The 19,844-nt window shown below is 46.9% G+C and overlaps 1 protein-coding gene across 2 annotated transcripts in view; it reads right to left on the bottom strand.

Annotated features, from left to right (window-relative positions):
• CCBE1 (collagen and calcium binding EGF domains 1) overlaps positions 1-19,844 on the bottom strand; it is a 232,388-nt gene that overhangs the window by 31,279 nt on the left and 181,265 nt on the right. For both annotated transcript variants that reach the window (XM_058691925.1, XM_058691924.1), the window contains exons 3-4: positions 5,576-5,628; positions 1,052-1,186 (exon numbers count right to left, since the gene is read on the bottom strand). In XM_058691925.1, the coding sequence (XP_058547908.1) occupies positions 1,052-1,186; positions 5,576-5,628 (188 nt within the window). The remainder of the gene's footprint in view (positions 1-1,051; positions 1,187-5,575; positions 5,629-19,844) is intronic.

Genomic DNA, 19,844 nt, shown 5'->3' with positions numbered 1-19,844 from the left:
CTCCTCAGTTCATCCTCCAGCTGATTCTCGAACTTGATGTGCACGTGAGTCACTCGAGGCATTTGTGTAAAACGCAGAATCCGGCCCCACCCCTCAGACTCTGGAGGCGAGGCCAGGATCGTTTTTTTTTTTGCAAAAGCAAGAACCCCAGATGTTTCTGAGACAGGTTAGCCACAGGCTGACCGCACTCTGAAACACGTGGCTTCAGGGAACAATTCCCACCAACTGTCTCCGGGACTTGCAAAGTGCGCGGCTGGAAAGCCAAGCCAATGGGGGAAGGAACCCGCTGGTGGCGAGGGGTGGCGCTGAGTTCTCTCAGCTGGGCTCCAGGTGGCTGGCTTCAGCTCCCTCGGACTCACTTCAACCTGCCTGCCACATGGTCTCTTCCTGGCTCCCAGCCCTCTCTTCCTAGTCTTCCGAGAAAACGTGGATTCTTACCTGTCTGTGCTTTTAACATTTCTGGCCGCTTACATTCTGCGTGACATTGTTCTGCTTTTCATTTGACGATGGTCCCCTTCTCCTACTCTCATGTCTCACTGCCTGTTAGGACCTGACTGGTACTGGCTCCCTGAAGAATTCCTTGGCCGTGGTTGGTTTAAACAACCACAACGAGGGGGCGCCTGGGTGGCTCAGTTGGTTAAGTGTCCGACTTCGGCTCGGGTCACGCTCTCGCGGTCCGTGAGTTCGAGCCCCGCGTCGGGCTCCGTGCCGACAGCTCAGAGCCTGGAGCCTGTTTCAGATTGTGTCTCCCTCTCTTTCCTCCCCTGCTCATGCTCTCTCTCTTCTCAAAAATAAATAAATAAATAAATAAATAAATAAATAAACAAACAAACAAACAAACATTTAAAAAAAAATTTAAAAAAACTACCACAACGAAAGCCCGTGCCCGCTAGCTTTGGTACTAACACACCTCCATCTGGGTATCGGGACACAAGGGAAGAAACAAAGATCAAAGTGGCTCCTGGGGGCTGGTCCCACCCACGAAGAGTGTCCAGCAGAGGACAGAATCATCCCCCCAGGAGCTGGAAGATCACGTGTGGTGGCAACGCACCCAGGCAGTACGGCTTCTCCCGCTTCCGGTGTCGCTCCCGGTCGTACCGGTATCCCGGATAACAGGTACACAGCACTCGGCCAAAGTTATCCGTGCACTGCTGTTCACAGGGAGCCTCGGCGCACACATCGTAATCTGAAAGAGACAAGCGTGAGTGCACATCAGCCTCAGTCATTCAGCAGCTGGGGGCGGGGCCAGAGCAGAATGGGTCTGGAGCAGACCTTCTGGGCTGCATTCAGCTCGGGACCTGGGAAGCGTGGCCAGCTGTGCGTGGGAGGGCACGAACTCTTTGTGTAGCACAACAGGTAACTTAGTGCTCAGCACGGCCACTTAAATGCCAACGTCACCTGTGATCCTCCCCCGGGTCACTTCTTCGCCCTCTGGTGTCTGTCCCTCTAGAGAGCAAAGACGTTCTAGACGGCCGGGCCCCCGCGGCATTACCTGGGGGCCTGTTTTGTCTCTTTCGCCAGCTGCGGTAGAGACAGGGGATTCCTTCCGGATGCACACTAAAAGAGAGGCCGGGCCTGGTGAGGGGTGTGGGCATCACAGTGTGAGGAGGGCAGGGGCTGGCAGTCAGGCGGGGGCAGGAGGAGTGTGAGTGGGGCTGGGAACAGAGACGGTGTGGGCGCTGCAGAGCTGGGCCCCCCAGTGTGTTGTAGCCGTGTGTGCCCAGGACGGACCCCACGTGCCGAGAAGGGGCTGGGTGGGGTCGAGTGGCTGGAGATCTCCGAGCAAACTGGCGTGGATGCCCTCTTAACTTGAAAAGAATTAAAGCATCTCTTCCGCCCAGTCCTTACAAACGTATCTAATGAGCCTCTGAAGGGACTCCGGCTGGGAGTCGGGCGCTCAGGCTGCATTTTTACCTCCAGACTATATCCAGCATCTCAATCACTGCGCTCTCTTCCCCGGGCGCTGACAGATAAACGAAATTTGGATGCGGAGTACCGGCTTTGCTCGCCCGCCACACAGGAAGGCGGGATGGGTGGGTCTGTCAGCCCGCGACGCAGGCGGGGTCAGTGTGACAAGGAGCATGTCATTCTCGCGATGACCTGGGAAGCTGCCCTTGCTGCAAATCCCTTCCCCCCGCAAACTGGGATTCCAGGCCTGCTTTTCCGGCACGGGTTGGGTTTCCTTGCCGAAAATCGCCTCTAGGCGGCCCATGTTTTGTGCTCTGCCTTGTTTGCTGAATGCCTACACCCTGTAGCAGGCCCCACTGTAGGGGCCATGCAGCCTCCTGGTGGAGGGTCCAGGTTCTGGAGCCAGCCCTCCCAGCTCTGCTACTGTCTCTGTGATCTCGGATCCTTTAAGCCTCAATTTGCTTACCTGTAAAAGAGGGGTAACAAGAATACCGACTTCAGGGTGCTCTTCTGAAGGTAAACCCGGATGACGCGTGAAGCACCGTGCCTGACCCACAGCAAAAGCTTCACCCTGTTCTTCTGCTTCCTTTATGGCTTCGCTGTGACGATTGTTTGGGTATCTGGCAAGGACTGTGTCCCCTAGAGGAACTGGCACTACTCTCTTCCTACAGTTTATGCTCAATTAGTAACCGTTGGACTAGAACAAATGAGATTACTCTATCACTCTGGCCAATCAAAATAACACAGCAGGGCGTAGCAAAGCACGTCTGGTTGGCCAGCATTCCTCAACTCTGCTGTGGTAGGGCAGAAGCGGCCATAAATACTCAAGTGCGTGAGTGTGGTTGTGTTTCAATAAAACTTTATGTACAAAAACAAGCAGTGGGTCAGATTTGGCCCACAGGTTGTTGACTTTTGACTTAGAGCAACAAATAGGAGACAACTTTTAAATTGCAGCTTCTACTCAGCAGATTTGGTTAAACATTCTAGTCTCTTTACCACCTGTGATGGTTCATTTTATGTGTCAAATGTGGGTAGGCCACAGTACCCAGATATTTGGTCAAACACACTCTTAATGTTTCCGTGCAGATGTTTTTTTTTGTTGTTGTTCGTTTTTTTGTTAATAGATGGGATCGACGTTTAAATCAGTAGACTCTGAATAAGGCAGATTGCCCTCCAAAAGGTGGATGGGCCCATTCAATCAGTTCACGGCCTTACTAGAAAAAAAGACTTCCCCCACGGAAGAGGGAATTTTGGTGGCAGATGACCTTCTGATTCAAACTGTAACTTTCTGCTGGGTCTCCGGTCGACCGTACAGACATTTGATTTGCCAGCCTCCAAGTAAATCCTTAAAATGAACCTGTTTCTCTGGAGAATCCTAACTGATACACTTATCTTTTCTGAAATTCTACGTTTATACTTTGCATTCTTGGTGACAGAAACCTTGATGACTCAAGAGATCTTTAGTAAGACAGACACACACACACACAGAGACTTATTCCCACAGATTAAAACGCTTAAATGTTCCAGTGAAAGCAACAGAGCAGAGTGTTGTTATGGCGAGGCTACGTTAATCACAGGTGTCACAGACTCACTTGAGGGTGAGGGGCGCTGCTTGTAGGCTCTGATGTTTGAAACCACAAGACCTAACATTTAAAGAAGATCTAAGTATGTGGTGCCCACGTAACCTGCTTTTAATCAGGTTGGGCAAGGTCTTTAGCTGAGATCTTAAAGTGATGGGTCCAAACTTAATTTTCTTAGTATCTGCCCAATTGCAATATAAAGGACACAGCTGGGGACTGGGACAAGCTGGCTGATACAAGAATGCAGTTATTTGGACCTTTGTTGTTGCTTTCCACCACGCTCTAACCCACAGAATTGGCTGGCAGTGAGACAAGTCTGTCTCGGGAAGACCCAAGGCCACATACACCATCGTTACGTTAAGTGATTTCCTAACCACTCTTCCTAAAGCAGCTTTCTCCCCAGCTGTGGTTTAGTGAATTCTTCCACCCTTTCACCGAAGAGAGCAATACACCGGAGGGATTCATTTATTTCTGACAAAGAGCCTGTTCTCTAGGAGATAATGCAGCATGTATTGGCTCGGCTGGGCTTCTGGTCTTCCAGAAGCCCTCTTCCAGAGATCTGGCTTCTTGGGTGACAGTGAAGAAACCTCTTTCTCATTACCCTCCCACCTCTCCCCAGCCCCAGGCACACCGATCTCGCGCTCTCCAGACAGGGCTTTGTGTTTCCTGGATCAGCGTGGGAATCCTTTGCAGCTCTCTTCCTCCTATTTGTGTAGGCCCCGGGCAGCCGGGGCTCCTTGGTAAGCCGGCTCCCCCTCCTTCTGGAGACCACCTCGAACTGCTCTGGTTCTCTGTGCTGTGCGCCTGCTCCAAACACTTGTAGCCCCGAATGCCTCCACCGCACATATTACAGTTATTAATAAACACAACAGCAGCAACCGCTATTTATCAAGGACTTAATGAGAGCCAGCCTCTGTTCCAAGTACTTAACATGTGGTAATATTCTTAAAACAACCACGAGCCAAGTACAAATACTTTCCCACAAAAACTAAGGTAGGATTTGTATTGTGGACTGAATGTCTGTGTCCTCTTGACATTCGTATGTTGAAATCTTAACCTCCAAGGTGACGGTATTGGGAGGTGGGGGCCTTCGGGAGGTGCTTAGATCATGAGGGTAGAGCCCTCACCAATGGGATTGATGCTTTTACAAAAGAACCCCCAGAAATCTCCCTTGCCCCTTCTGCCGCGTAAGGACACAGCAAGGAGATGGCAGTCAATGAACCAGGAAGCTCTCACCCGACGTGGAGTTTTCCAGCGCCTTGGTCTTTGGCTTAGCCTCCAGAACTAAGAGATGAGCGTTTGCTGTGTAAGGCACCAGACTATGGTATTTTTGTTACAGCAGCCGGAATGGACTAAGGCAATACGGAAAGTGGAATTCAAATTCAGGTCTGACTCCATGCAACCTATACCCCATCTCACCAGCTTGAGGGTGTGTATGCCCTGAGAGCTGGGCACCTGCTGCTCCCACTGCTCTACGCCTTTAGTGCTGGGCTGAGCAGAGTGTCTGGAGGGGCTTTGAGTTCAGCATGTGGAAAACACAGAGGTCAGGAGGACGTGTGTGCTCTGTGTATGAAATGCTGATGACGGGGGGGCGCCTGGGTGGCGCAGTCGGTTAAGCGTCCGACTTCAGCCAGGTCACGATCTCGCGGTCCGTGAGTTCGAGCCCCGCGTCGGGCTCTGGGCCGACGGCTCGGAGCCTGGAGCCTGTTTCCGATTCTGTGTCTCCCTCTCTCTCCGCCCCTCCCCCGTTCATGCTCTGTCTCTCTCTGTCCCAAAAATAAATAAATTAATTAAAAAAAAAATTAAAAAAAAAAAAAAAAAGAAATGCTGATGACGGGATGATAGCTTCTTCAGCTTAAAAAAACCTGAAACAGGAGAATTACTCAACATAGGTGTACCTGTCGGGTAACGATGGAGCTGGAGCATGCTACGTGTAGCCAAACTGGCACTAGAAGAATCCAACGCCAGAAGAAAACGGAAATCACACGCAGATAATCCACGTACATTCTACGTACATCGGAACTCTACAGACACCTAGTGATTAGTCACAAACAAGGTGAGAAGACATAATCTTTTACATTACGTACCTTCTGGGATGCATTGTCCAAGAACAAATTTATACCCTTTGCAGCATTTTTTCCTAAGAAACAAACAAAAGTGTGTTTTAAATGTGACATCAGATTAAGAATATAATTCTTTTCAGGGGTGCCTGGGTGGCTCAGTCGGTTAAGCATCTGACTCGATTCTGGCTTGGGTCATGATCTCACGGTTGGTGAGATTGAGCCCCATGTTGGGCTCTGGGCTGACAGTGCAGAGCCTGCTTGGGATTCTCTCTCCCTTTCTCTCTCTCTCTCGCTCGCTCTCTGCCCCTCCCCCACTCACACGCATGCTTGCTCTCTCAAATAAACTTAAAATATATGTATAATATATATTTATAATTCTTTTCAGTTAGTGATTTGTGCCCAGGAAAAAGTGAGGTATAAGGGAAAGAAGGGGTTGGGTATTTTTTTTTTAATGTTTATTTATTTTTGAGAGAGACAGAGACAGAGACAGAGCTTGAGAGGGAAGGGCCAGAGAGAAAGGGAGACACAGAATCCGAAACAGGCTCCAGGCTCTGAGCTGTCAGCACAGAGCCTGATGTGGGGCTCGAACTCACGGACCACGAGATCATGAGCCAAGCCGAAGTTGGACACTCAACAGACGGAGCCACCCAGGCGCCCCTAGGGGTTGGGTATTTTTAAGGAAAGCTGAGATAGAGATACAAAGGGAAAATATAATCAACAGCACATGACCACATGTTCCAGTAGCAGAAGGTCCTTTTTTTACCACATAATATATGGAATTAATCACTTGAATTCTATGAAGTGGATTAATTCAGAGACTTCAAGCTACTTGTAGCAGATGATCAGAGGCCTACAGGATATAAAGAACTTTTACATAAAGGATAGAAAGAAACTTTGCATCCTGAAAAGGAACTCTGAGGCTGGCCGGGCCCCTCATGCTACAAGCCAAGGATTCACGTGACTTGCCAATTATAACAATTTGCTAATAATAAATAACTAGGTAATTGTAACCTAATGATTGCAAATTATAATTAGGTAGCTGAGGCTGAAGCCCAAGCGGTCCCCCATCTGAAGGCTGGCTTCACCTGGACCACATAGGTACTAAAAGCTATCTAAATTATCTGAATTAAACAGACAAACAAACAGCAAACAGGCAATTCTAGCAAAAGTTTCCAAGACGTCCATCTCCGCCTGAGGTAGAGAAATGGCACCATTCGTTCAAAATGTAAACCTCCACGGGAAAGATGAGGTCTCTGGTCTGGGGTTTCAAGCTCTTAACAGACCGACCCCCTGCAGATAGAGAATATAAACTCAGGACAAAACAGAAGCAAACAACCGCTGGCAGGTTCTGGAGAGCAAAGAGAGGCGGGCAGGATTTAAGAGGAGAGCTGACATTTGGAACGAGGGACTAACCCAGGCTAACTTTCCTGCTTTTCAGGACTTTGGCCCGAGCGCCCATCACAGTTGCTACGTGGTGGGGAAAGTGAACACACAGAGAACCTGTGACAGGCTTCGGCCCGATCAGATGGAGGGCAAAACAGGGATAACCAGAGGTGTGAAAAATTCAGGGGAAATCCTGGAAATGAGAGTGCTGGAGGACAGGAGCCTTAAGTTCTGTGTATTAACTCTGCCCAATCGCGGGGAAACCCTCACCCAGGCATGCGGGGAGCAGACTCGAAACACCCCAGCTAAAGGCCACACGGGCTGGACGAGGGTTGGGTTGACCAATGCCGACTGTGAGGCCGTTTGCACATTCCATCCATCCGAGTTGCTTGCCTGCTCCAAGAAAAGTATCAACGCTTTTTGGATGAATAAAGCAGGATCCAGGATCTCCGCAACAGAACTTGTATAAATGTGACCCATTCTCGAGGGAAAGACCATCAATGATGCCAACCCCAATTCCAGAGGTTGTGAGTATCAGACACCGCGTTAAAGCGGCTGTTACGATGGTGTTCGATGAGGTAAGGGAAAAGGCACTTGTAATAAATGAAAAGGTAGGAGACCTAAAAGAAATAGCAACTGTGAAAAGAATGAAATAGAAAGTCAAGAACTGGATGGGGCGCCTGGGTGGCTCAGTCGGTTGAGCTTCCAACTTCGGCTCAGGTCAAGATCTCACGGTCTGTGAGTTCGAGCCCCGCGTCTGTGTCTCCCTCTCTCTCTGCCCCTCCCCCACTCATGCTCTGTCTCTGTCTCAAAAATAAACATTAAAAAAATTAAAAAAAAAAAGAAATTCAAGAACTGGAAAATATACGTATCAAATTAAAAAAAAAAACTTGCTGGATGGGTTTAACAACAGAATGGTGATATGAAGTGGGAAAGAATTTGTGAATTGGAATACATGCACAGGAATTACCCAACTTAAAGAGAAAAAGTGATTTTAAAAAAGGCACCAAAACATCAGGGACTGGGGAGGAGGCGGGGGGACAACCTCAAAAGGTCCAAGGTATGGTATGTGGAGTTCCAGAAGGCAAACAGAAAGAGAATGGAGAAGAAAACAAATGTGAAAATGGCTGAAACATCCCGAATTTAGTGAAAAACATAAATTTACACACTAAAGATGTTTAGCAAAAGCCAAACAGGTTGAAGACACACACCCATGCATGCGTACGTCTAGAGATGTCATAGTCCTACTGCTGAAAAAAAACAAAAAAACAAACAAACAAAAAAAGAGAAAATCTTGAAAGCCAGCAGTGAAAAACTGCACATTCTATACCAGGAAAGAATGATCTGAATGTCCATGCGCTTCTCATCAAATACCATGGCAACCACAAACAGTGGCATGACATCTTTGAAGTGCTGAGAAAACAAACCGACCTGTCAATCCAGAATCCTCTATGCAGTGAAAAATATCCTTCGAGAATGAAGAGGAAATCAAGACGTTTCAGAAAAAAGAAAACCAAGCATTCAACACCAGCAGATCTGGGCTATGAGAAATGCTACAGGGAGTTGTTCAGAATAAAAACACAGGGACCAGGGAGAAAAACCTGAATTTTTAGGAAGGGCTGAAATGCCTCGTAAATGGTAAATGTCTTGGTACCTATATAAAACGTGATTTTTTTCACACTTAATTATTTCAAAGCAAAAACTGTATGTCCTTGTCTTGCAGGATTCATAACGCAAGCAAATGCAATCAACAGAATAATGGACCCCACATGGTCCATAATGTAAATGGACCCACATGCTTACAAAATTTCTACACCACGTATAAAACGGTACAATTCTGACACTTCCCTTGTGGCAAACATTCCCCTTTGTTCTGAGTTTCTCGGGCCTCCTTACTTTTCCCTTCCCTTCCCCCTACCCCATCCTCCCCTATCCCCCAACCCCCCTCCCCCGCTGGGCTCCTAGAGAACTTCCCTTTACCACTTCCAAAATCAGTATGTTCATTCAGAGGCCAAGAATTAAGCTGGGGGCAGTGAATCTGCAAGTCTCAAGAATACAGCCCGGGATGTTTTGCTCTTTTTCCTTGACTATCAAGGTCAAACTATCATTAAGAAACACCCAGAACTATTCCTGAGCCTGGGTGGCTCAGTTGGTTAAGCATCCAACACTTGATTTTGGCTCCAGTCATGATCTCACAGTTCATGGGTCAGGGTCCCATGTTGGGCCTCTGACCCGACAGCACAGAACTTGCTTAGGATTCTCTCCCTCTCTCTCCGGTCCTCCCTCACTCCTGGCTCCCTCTATCCCTCTCTCTCAAAAATAAATAAAACTAAAAAACAAAACAAAACAAAACTGGTTCTGTGTAACCATAAGAGAAATGAGATTCAAGGTTATTGCTATCCAAATGGTCTCAATAATTTGCATTTGGACATGCTTTCTAGGTGGAAGAGAAAGGCAGTTAAATATGGTCTCCCGCCTGGGAAGTGCACATCGCCTGTGGCCTTTCTATACCACACGTGTGAGCCTATCATCTGTATGTTGTATTGAATACAAGGTCGGAAACCACAGATTTGGGAGATGAGGCATTCTCTAGGTCCTAAAGCAAATTCCTACCTTTGTCAAACGGTCAGAACCTTCAACCAGATTAGACAAGACCTTCTCAGAAAAATCCGGTACGCTTAGATGTATTTTTTCCATCACATTTTAGTAAGACAGCAATTTAACAAAATTTATAAGGATTGTACTAAGTCCATTAAAAACTTCTCAGATAATGTATTAAACATGCACACACAACTGATCTGGTAAGAGAACGTTCTGAGGCCCAGCTGGGTACAGCAACACTGCCTTTCTCCCTGCAACCTTCCTCATGTGCAGTCCAGCTGTGGTAGACAATCTTACTTCAAAAGCATAATAAGTGGGCTTCCTTTATAAAGGACAGTAGCAGCTGGGACGCTCCCGAATCAGACCTGAATGAAATAATTCAGGGTCCCGTCCCCTGCAAAGGACGCATTTGCCTACCTGTACCTGTCCAATCGATATAGGTTACTTTGAATCTTTCCTCAGCATATTTTGTTACATATATCTGTGTGTGTGTGTGTGTGTGAGATTTACTGCTATGAATAACATGTGGCAGTGTTCAGAGTTTTCCTACAATTAGACGTAATCTCCCAACATTTCCAACTGAACTGTAATTTTACATGACAAGAGAAACCCATGGTGTACAAATTCATGATGATGATTATTTCTAACAGAAGTAGAGGATCTACCTTGATGTTCCATAAAACTCTTGTTTTCCATGGTTTAAGAGAGTCCAAGTTCCTAACAACCAGAAAGAAAACTGCTTACTAGGGTATTCATTAAAATTTTACAGTTTACTTACTATATTACTTGAAACTGTCCTATGGAAAACTAAGAGGAACAACAGTGCCCTAGATGATCTGAAACTCAAGTGAATCATAAGAAAGTTGGAATGGAGGGGAGACATGTGTTTTTGATATATCTTCGGGGCAACGCCACATTTAAACGTACGGTTCTATTTGTCTGTTTCTATGTAAATGGCGCACCTAACATACAGCCGCTGAGAACTTTGATGGCATTTCAAAGTTCACGCACACGGATACAACCCTTACAATCTCTCTCTCTCTTCATCCAAGACATCCTACTTGGGCATTCTGATCTTTCTGAGCATTGCAAGAGCTTGGGGTTGTCCATTTAGTGGAGCCAAAAATAACCTGTCATCTGCCTTGTTACAAAATTAAATAACACAGTGATTTGATAATGCTTTCAAAAGGCTACAGAGCCCTGTCGGGAGATCTAAGCTTCGGGATGGCCATGCTTCCTCTAAATACCTGCTCAGCCCAGAATTAACTTCCCCTTGGCTTTTTTTCTTAATTGCATACCTAACACCATCGCTCTGCTCGAGGCGAGGAGGTCTGAGACTTCACTGTACCCTCTTGCTTTTCGAGAGCTCCTGAAGACGGCATTATTTTGCAGGTCAAACACCCATCCAGCAGAAGTCACGATTTAAAATAAACGACGGAATATTCCAAAGTATAAAAAAATAAACACTGGCTGCACATCTTACCCCATTTCAAAGATTACTTACAACACAACTTATGTATAATGAAGTTGAAATGGCCTAAGTGAGACCTCCTCGTTATGCAACCGGACCTAACTACAAGCATGGCCGTGCGGTTTTTATCTTTAAGAAAAACAAACAAAGATGGGGAAAGCTCATGTGGACTTTGGGGGAGACAGCCCTTCGTGAGCCGCTTCACGTGGCAGAGCTCGGTTTTCCAAACGCAAAATGCCTTTCCCATTTCTTGGCGAGGGGAAGTGGCGATTAGGTGGTTGTTACGTAGAAAGGGCGACATCTGCTCATCAGGAAAGTCTGTGGAGGTTTCCCCTGGGTGCCCCAGAGCATTCACACACACACAACGTTGTAAATAAAAACAGCGCGGCCAGAAATACATCCCAGCAACCGAGCGTGTGTGAGAGCTTTTGGAAGGAAAAACCGAATCAGGAAAATGACGGTGGCAGAGATATCAACATCGGACTGCCTGCTGTTAGTTATCAGATTCTAGAGAAGAATTAAAACCACCACCACAACAAAAAACCTCCCTGCGGAATTAGAAGGGCAAGAAGGAACCTTGAAAGGTCAAGTGAGCTAGTAGGCAAGAGATATTTCAACACTCGTCCCACTGCAACAGTAAATTTTCCTAAGATTTATTTGGGGTTTCCTCTGCATCGCTTGCCTACACATGCACCAGACAGCTCAGATGTTTTGTTTGTTTTGTTTGTAATGAGAGGAAAAAACTGCACTTTTTAGAGTATTTCGGGGTTCTTTTTGCCCAGCTACAGGTAGTGGATGGAACGGTGGCTTTGGGGTCAAGCACATCTGGTGTTCGATTCTGGCTCTGTCATTTAAAGAGCTTGTGATGATGAGGCACCTGGGTGGCTCAGTCAAGTTGAGTGTCTGACTTCGGCTCAGGTCATGATCTTGTGGTTCGTGGGTTTGAGCCTCGCGTTGGGCTCTGCGCTGACGGCGGGGGGGGAGCCTGGTGCCTGCTTCAGATTCTGTGTCTCCCCCTTTCTCTCTCTGCCCCTCCCACCCTGTGTGCTCACTCTCTCTCAAAAATACACATAAAAAATTAAAAAAAAAAAAAAAGAGCCTGTGATAGGACTTTGGGCTTGTTTCTTAAACTTGTTGAGGCTTTAGATTCCTCGGGGATAAAACATGAATAACAATATTTGCTTTCTTTTTCCAAAAATGGAAGAGAGGGGGAGGGGGAGAAAGGAGGGAGGGAGAAAATTTTGATTTCAACATGGAAAAGTAACATTTTTGTCCTTTTCTTTCACAAGCTAATGCCAAATAATGGGAATAGGAAATATAAATTCAAGCTGATAGTCCATAGTTTTAGGAGTATATTTCTTTTTTTTTTTTTTTTAATTTTTTTTTCAACGTTTTTTATTTATTTTTGGGACAGAGAGAGACAGAGCATGAACGGGGGAGGGGCAGAGAGAGAGGGAGACACAGAATCGGAAACAGGCTCCAGGCTCCGAGCCATCAGCCCAGAGCCTGACGCGGGGCTCGAACTCACGGACCGCGAGATCGTGACCTGGCTGAAGTCGGATGCTTAACCGACTGCGCCACCCAGGCGCCCCTTTTTTTTTTTTTTTTAATTTTTTTTTCAACGTTTTTTATTTATTTTAGGAGTATATTTCTAATATGGAGTTAGTTTATTTATTAAAGTTTATCTACTTTAGATGGTGTGAGTAGGGGAGGGATAGGCAGAGGGAGGGAGAGAGAGAATCCCAAGCAGGCCCCGCATTGTCAGCACAGAGCCAGACGTGGGGCTCGAACCCATGAAACTGCAGTCATGACCACAGCCAAATCCAAGGGTCGGACACTTAACCAACTGAGCCACCCAGGTGCCCCTCTAATATGGAGTTAATATGAACACGGCCAGTGGACGGGAGAATGGGAAGTGATTTCGCAGAGCAGAGTGACTTCAAACCTACATGCCTCCAGGGGCGGTTATCGTGGAGAAGCCAACTGGCCCCGCGGAGGCTCGGCCCCGCTCAGGAATCGGAGACACCAGGTATGGAGGAAGGTGGAGGCCAACAGACAGCAGGCCAACCTGAAGGTCTGGTGAGAAGGTGGACTTCTGGTTTCCCGACCCCGGGCTCCCTTTGTCGGATACCCTTCGTCCACCACCGCGAGAGGCAGAAGGAACGTTCCTTGGGGAAAACTGTACCCGAGGAGATCGACTGTCACACCAAGCCAGAGGCCCACATGGAATATACCCATGAGTAGATACTCCTGCCCACGCACAGAGTTTCCAAATATTTTTAAAGAGTTCCTTCAATGGAATATCTCATTGCACAACAATGGAAGCCTCCCGGTGATGGCTTCTGAAGGCCCCGATGGCGGCTTCCGCGCATCTCCAACCAGTTAGTCCTAAATGAAGACAGAGGCGGCTGGGAAAGTGCAGAGCCCAGTCAGCGTGGTTGGTTTTCACCATCTAACTACTAACTACACTGCGACATGCCAGACGAGGGGTCCATAAGAGACTGACGCCAGGAACAGCACACAACTCCTGGGACTAAATTAAAAGCCTGAGGATTTCAAAGCGGTCCTGAATTTCTTTGTCAAACTCCTTAGAGTGAGGAAGTTTTCCTCTTTGTTTTAACCTTCCTCTCTTGGAGAAACTTTGATTGAGCTTTCCATGACTTCACATGAACTTCTAGAATGCCTCTTACACCAGATGCCCTGAGAACAGAACCCAGTAAAATGATTCATCTCCCATCGAGGCCTGCCTGGATCCAGCCCTGTAACCAGAAAGTGCTCCTCCCAGGAAAATGGAATAAGATCATGTTTACCGTAGCAATCAGTGAAGATTAAAAAACAAACAAACAAACCCATTTATTCATCTACATATAAACTTGCTCCTGCCAAATCTCAGTGACAACGTGAAGAGACTCATAAGCAGTACGTTACATATCACGTGGTCTTATATGCACAATTACCGACGGCCAAGATCAAATGCAGAACACGCATGGCAAGTCCGCAAAAATTTAAACACAGAGTAACCACAGGATCCTACAATTGTACTGCTGAGTATATACCCAGAAGAATTGAAAGCAGACTCAAAAGACACATTTGTTCATAGCAACATCATTCACAATAGCCAAAGGTACAAACATCCCAAACGTCCCTTGGCAGATGGGTAAAGACAACGTGATACACACAGAGAACGGATTATTATTCATCCTTTAAAGGATCTTCTGACACATGCTATAACACGGATGAAACTTGGAAACATCACGCTAAGTGAAATCATACCAAAGAAATATGGAGAGAAGAAATTGGAGAGAGAGTTACAAATATTGTAGGCCTCCACTTATATGAGGTGCCTGAAGCAGTCAAATTCTTAGGCAGAGAGTCGAACCGTGATGGCCAGGGGGTGGGTGAGGAGGGAATAGGGAGCTGCTCAATGGGTACACAGTCTCAGTTTGGGACGATGAGGAAGTTCCGGAGACGACTGCTGCTGGTTGCACAACAAGGTGAACATGCTTACTGGCACTGAAATACACACCTAAGAATGGTTAACGTGGTAAATTTTACGTTGGATGTATCTTCCCACACATACACGAAAAGACTAGAGGAGGAGGGGAAAGCTGTTGAAGCTGTTCCTCTCACCATTAATACCTGAGGCATGGGATCATCTGGGTTTTAGCTGTGTGAATTACAGAAAAAATATTTTTTAGGCACGTGAGGGTTATCGTTAGATGGGGCTAAGGTAACAACCAGAAGGTAGTTATTCCTACAAGGCTTCAAGTGATAATAATGTATTCATCCAACAAATGTTCACCACACATCTTCCAGGAAGACAGAAGAGCCGGTGGTTGGGGCCCTGGCCCCTGGGGATGTACCTCCTAGGTTTGAATCCCGGCTCTTCTGCTTTCCAGCTGTGGGGACCTTAGACAAGTGACTTAAAGTCCCCCTAACTCCATTTCCCCATCTGTAAAGAGGAATGATAATCGTGTCCACCTTGCTGGCTTGGTGTGTGGGTTCGATGAGTTAAGATACATATGGAGCTCAATACAATGCTGGCTGCATGAAGTCCAACAGGGAACGTGCAAAGAAATGTGGTTTTCCTGTTGTGTCCCACTCTAATGCTCACCTTCAAGGACCCTGGTGTGTTTTAGAGGAGGGAGCATGAGGGAGTCAGTGGCTGAGCCACGGTCTGGCTGCCCATCGGCTTGGCTTTGAGAAGAAGCCAGGGCTGACTGACAGCAGTACCGAAGCCAGTGTCTCGGCCGTTTCATTGCCACGGTCGTGCCTACACAAAGATGATCTTATCAGCTAGCAGGAGAACCCTCTCAGGCCACTAACACATTGCACTCCCCTCTATGTGATCAGTGTAATATCTGTTCTCCATGATGAGAGGCACGTGACCGGATCTCGTCTTGTTTGCTCAAAGCTGGCTCAGCAGCACTTGGGAGGCGCGGACAACTGCCTGGGCTGCGGGGCTGAGAACACGTGTAGCCACTTCGGTATATTGTTTCCGCCGCCTCCCTATCTCCCGGCCACATCAGCCATTCTCACAGGGTCAGGGACCTCCGCAGAGAGCATCCCTGAGTCCACACGGGTCCCAGAGACAAGAACCTGGGGCTGACTGCCTGCCTCTTCACCACGATGCCAACGCTACATATCTAGCTCTCTTTTCACACACTTTTCCCTCCTTCCCCACCTCCTCAAGTGAGTTTTCTACCCCACGAACCCTCATCGTCTTGCGCCCTGGCTGTCTTTTCCCTGATTCAATAGACAAGTCGGCCGTTTTTGAAACGTAAGGAAAAATGGTAACACACTGAAAAAGGTAGTTAGTTTGGCATTACCTTTGTATAAAAAAGATAAAGATAAAAACTGTATGCATCTGTATATTTACATACACATAGGCAAAAGATCTTTTCATTAAAAAAAAAATAAAGATTAGGTTGGGTATTCATGGATCTCTTTACGTGGGTAAGACTTTTTTTTTTTTTTTTGAGATGTAATTGACCTATAACATTGTACCAGCTTCAGGTGCATGACATATCGATTTGATATTTGTATGCGCTGTGAAATGATCACCACAGTAAGTCAGGTTTTTTTTTAATGTGTTTTCTGATTTTCCTTCAATGAACAGGTGCTAATTTTGTAATAAGAGAAAATAAAGGAACTAGTCAAACGAGAGGGATTTTTTAGGGTGTTTTGGTACATACGTTTTGAATTTTTTAAATTTATTTTAGAGAGAGAGAGGTGTGTGTGTGCGGGGGGAGGGGGAGAGAGAGAGAGAGGATATGAATCAATCTCAAGCAGGCTCCACACTCAGCAGGGAGCCAGAGGTGGGGCTCGATCCCACAACCCTGTTTATGAACTGAGCCGAAATCAAAAGTCGGACACTCAACCGAGCCACCCAAGTGCCCCTGTTTTGGTACATTTCTAATGCCAGGCTTGGCAACAGTTTTGGAAACTGCTAGTTTTGAAAGTTGGCCAAGGAGTAGCAGTCATGAGCACGTTTGAGAACAGTGCATATAGGCACCCACCCACCATGATTTACTTCGCCCGGAAACTCAAGACTTACATTTTGGACAACTAGGTTTCAGCCGAACTGATTCTGACCCAAGTCACCTGGAACCGATATAGGGCATTTATTAATGCCATAAAATTACTTCTGGGACTTAGGGCATTGTTTAGAAGGATGTTTGTCCTTTTTTCACATCAGAAAAACGGTTTAATAGAGGTTCGTCTGAAGGGAGGATTTTAAGAGAATGATTTTCCCCATTCATAAGACCTGTTTAAACCAACGAATCTCTGCCGACGTTTATTCCCAGGGTTGCTAATTTTCAGAAGCACTGATAGCTGTGAATCGTGTCATACTCTCTGTTCCATTGGACACGGGCAGTGTGTGGAAAGTGGAGACCATTCCTTGCAGCGATATAGTTCACCATATGCAGTGACACTGGGGGGCCCAAAGGCCTAGTCCCAGATGTATTTTTATCCTATCAACCCTCTGAGCATCCAAGGAATGCCTGAATGGTTATTAATAATCTGTTCCAATGGCATTCACCAAGAAAATCAGATCTTCAAGCAATGAATTGTTCACGATCAACCGAGCAATACAAGAAGTCATCCACGGTGGTTCCCAAAGCATTCCTGAGGTCTTCTGAAGTTTCCTGACGACTCCTCCACCTTCTCCTCCCACCCTGGGCTCCCTGTGCAGCTCAGCCAGCGTTTTCTCGCTGCTCTCTCTTCTTCAAAGGCTGGGTTCAGCTTCAGGATTTCAACTCCGACCTCTGTTTACGACTCCTGAACTGTAACCCCCCAGGCCCCCTAGATGCGATCATTTTGCTTGCCTGTATTTTCCAGGTTTCCTGTAATTATCAGGTCTTAACTTTCATAGTGAGAAAAGGTTATATATATATTTTTTTTTTTAATTTTTTTTTTCAACGTTTTTTATTTTTATTTTTGGGACAGAGAGAGACAGAGCATGAACGGGGGAGGGGCAGAGAGAGAGGGAGACACAGAATCGGAAACAGGCTCCAGGCTCCGAGCCATCAGCCCAGAGCCCGACGCGGGGCTCGAACTCACGGACCGCGAGATCGTGACCTGGCTGAAGTCGGACGCTTAACCGACTGCGCCACCCAGGCGCCCCGAGAAAAGGTTATATTTTAAAACTAATAGAAGAAAATTAACTTCTCGCTGCCACCGTGGAAGGGAATAGCATCCCTGATGGGGCCAGAGCTCGGAGGCCAATAACCCACAAGACCGTTTTTATATATTGCCTTCGGTTTTTCTCCCTAGTAAGAGACCCAAATTACCCATAACAGCCACACTTCCAAAGGTCATTGCCGTGGCAGAGATAACTAGCTGTTTCTCCATAACTATTTCCTTTTATCCCCCATTGTAACAAAAGCCCAGATTATAGCTGGGTACGTTAACCTCCCAGAAGAAAGGGAAGAATTCTGCAGCCTCGCACCCACCAGGCACTGCCTTGCAAATAAGCCTGGCAACAGGATGTGAGTAGCCGTGACACCTTAAATGGAAGGGGCACGTAAGCTGTCCTTTTCACCTTCCCGTGAGTGACGGCAAGAACACGGTAGTGAGCGATCTTGGAACGTAGCGATGGGTGGGTCAACACACAAGGAGCTCGGTCAATGTTGCTGTCCAGCCACCACAGAAGATAAGGACTCCTGACAGTTTTGTGTAAGAGAACAAACTTCCACCTTGTTTAAACTGTTATTTTTGGTTTCAGCTTATAGGAGCCTAACACACCCAGAAAACTAAAATAACTAAAGGGAATGAGTCTATGGGAGCAAGGCTACTGCAATGCAAGGTTAGCAAGCCAGAAGGGGCCTGGAGAAGAACCAGACTTTTATTCCACCTCAGGAACAACTGTGCAGGGAGCCCTTGAGCCTCGTGAAACGCTGACCCTTGAAATATAAGTGTCTGGAGCCGTCCTTGCAAATTAACCAAAGCTAAAGACCTCTCTGCTTTGACAGGGCCGCGATCCTTCTTTCCATGCCGTGGGCAGAGTTTCGTTGGCACTCAGCCCCCTTTCCTGTACTTCACCTTGGTAAGTGAGGCATTTCCCGAGGGCTCTTGTAACGACAATTTCCCGATTCAGAATTCTGCCCACGGGTCGGTCAGCTGGGAATTCAATGCGGCAGTCTGAAAGGAGACAGCTTTACGTGTAATGACTCTCAAAGACAGAGGGAGCCCGATCGGAGATCTTTCTTCCATCACTCATGTGACATATGCCATTCCTCATATGCATCAAATTCTTACGGAAAATGAAATGAAACACAACTGGTGCTAATTCAGGTCGAAATTCATACGCTACCTCTAGATGATTCGCAGAATAGAGCAGGAGTCTTCTACTTTAGACGCTGAATTATATAATGATCCGATATCACAGTAAGAGCTTTAATTCGGATTAACCAGCAACTGGAAACATCAAATGTGAATTCAACCAACACTTAATTGAAGGCTTCCTATACACCAAGCCAAGCATCTTCCACAGATTATTCATTAAATACTCATAACCATGCTTCTTACAGATGGGAAAACTAAAGCACAGAACTTGGTAAATAACAAATTAGTAGCCGAGCTGAACATGAACCCAGGCTGCAGGATTCCAGGGGCCACCTCTTCCCGGAAGTGGGTGTTACAGGCGATAGGGAGATGAGTGTGATTTGCATTTGGTCCTTGAAAACAATCGGTGTGGGAGAAACACATGTGCACAGCCACAGAGACCACAAGAGAGGGCACTATCGGCATCAAAATGCCGGGACAGTGTGCTTCCTCAGGACAGAAGGGAAGAGTCAGAACTCACTTTCAGAGGCTGCAGGAATGTGCCGCCCCTGGGGGTTGCTCCAGTCCAGGAAGCTAGATCGGGGCCCCTATAAAGGGACCCTCCCTCTTGCTACATCCCAGCCGTGACTCTCTAGCTTGGCCCCAAATCCACCTTCTCAGTCTTGCAGCCTCGGCTCACTCTGGGGGAAAATCCCCTGCCCTTGATTCAGGATTCAGATCACTTTTAGGATGTGCCTCCGAAGCCTGAAACTCACGTAATCCGTAAGTCAGAGAGTTAACAGTACGGGCCCAGAGGAGAGGTCGGGTGGAAGAGACTGCAGACTGAGAGCCCTCAAAAAGGCTACCGAAATGGTTCAGGCAAGAGGTTAAGAGGCTGTCAACAGGGTAGTAGGAATTGAGAAATAAGGATAGATTTTAAAGAAATCGTGGGGGCAGAATCGATAGGATTTCCCAACACACTGGATGCAGAGAATAAGAAAAACAGAGAAGTCCAAGACTGGAGAATGATTTCAGGGGAGCTGCCTGGAGGATGAGGTCACCCGTAGCTGG

This window comes from Neofelis nebulosa, chromosome 11, assembly GCF_028018385.1.
Source record: "Neofelis nebulosa isolate mNeoNeb1 chromosome 11, mNeoNeb1.pri, whole genome shotgun sequence".
Lineage (NCBI taxonomy): Eukaryota > Metazoa > Chordata > Mammalia > Carnivora > Felidae > Neofelis > Neofelis nebulosa.
The sequence above is the reverse complement of the archived record's forward strand: the minus strand, read 5'-3'. Positions and strand labels throughout refer to the sequence as shown.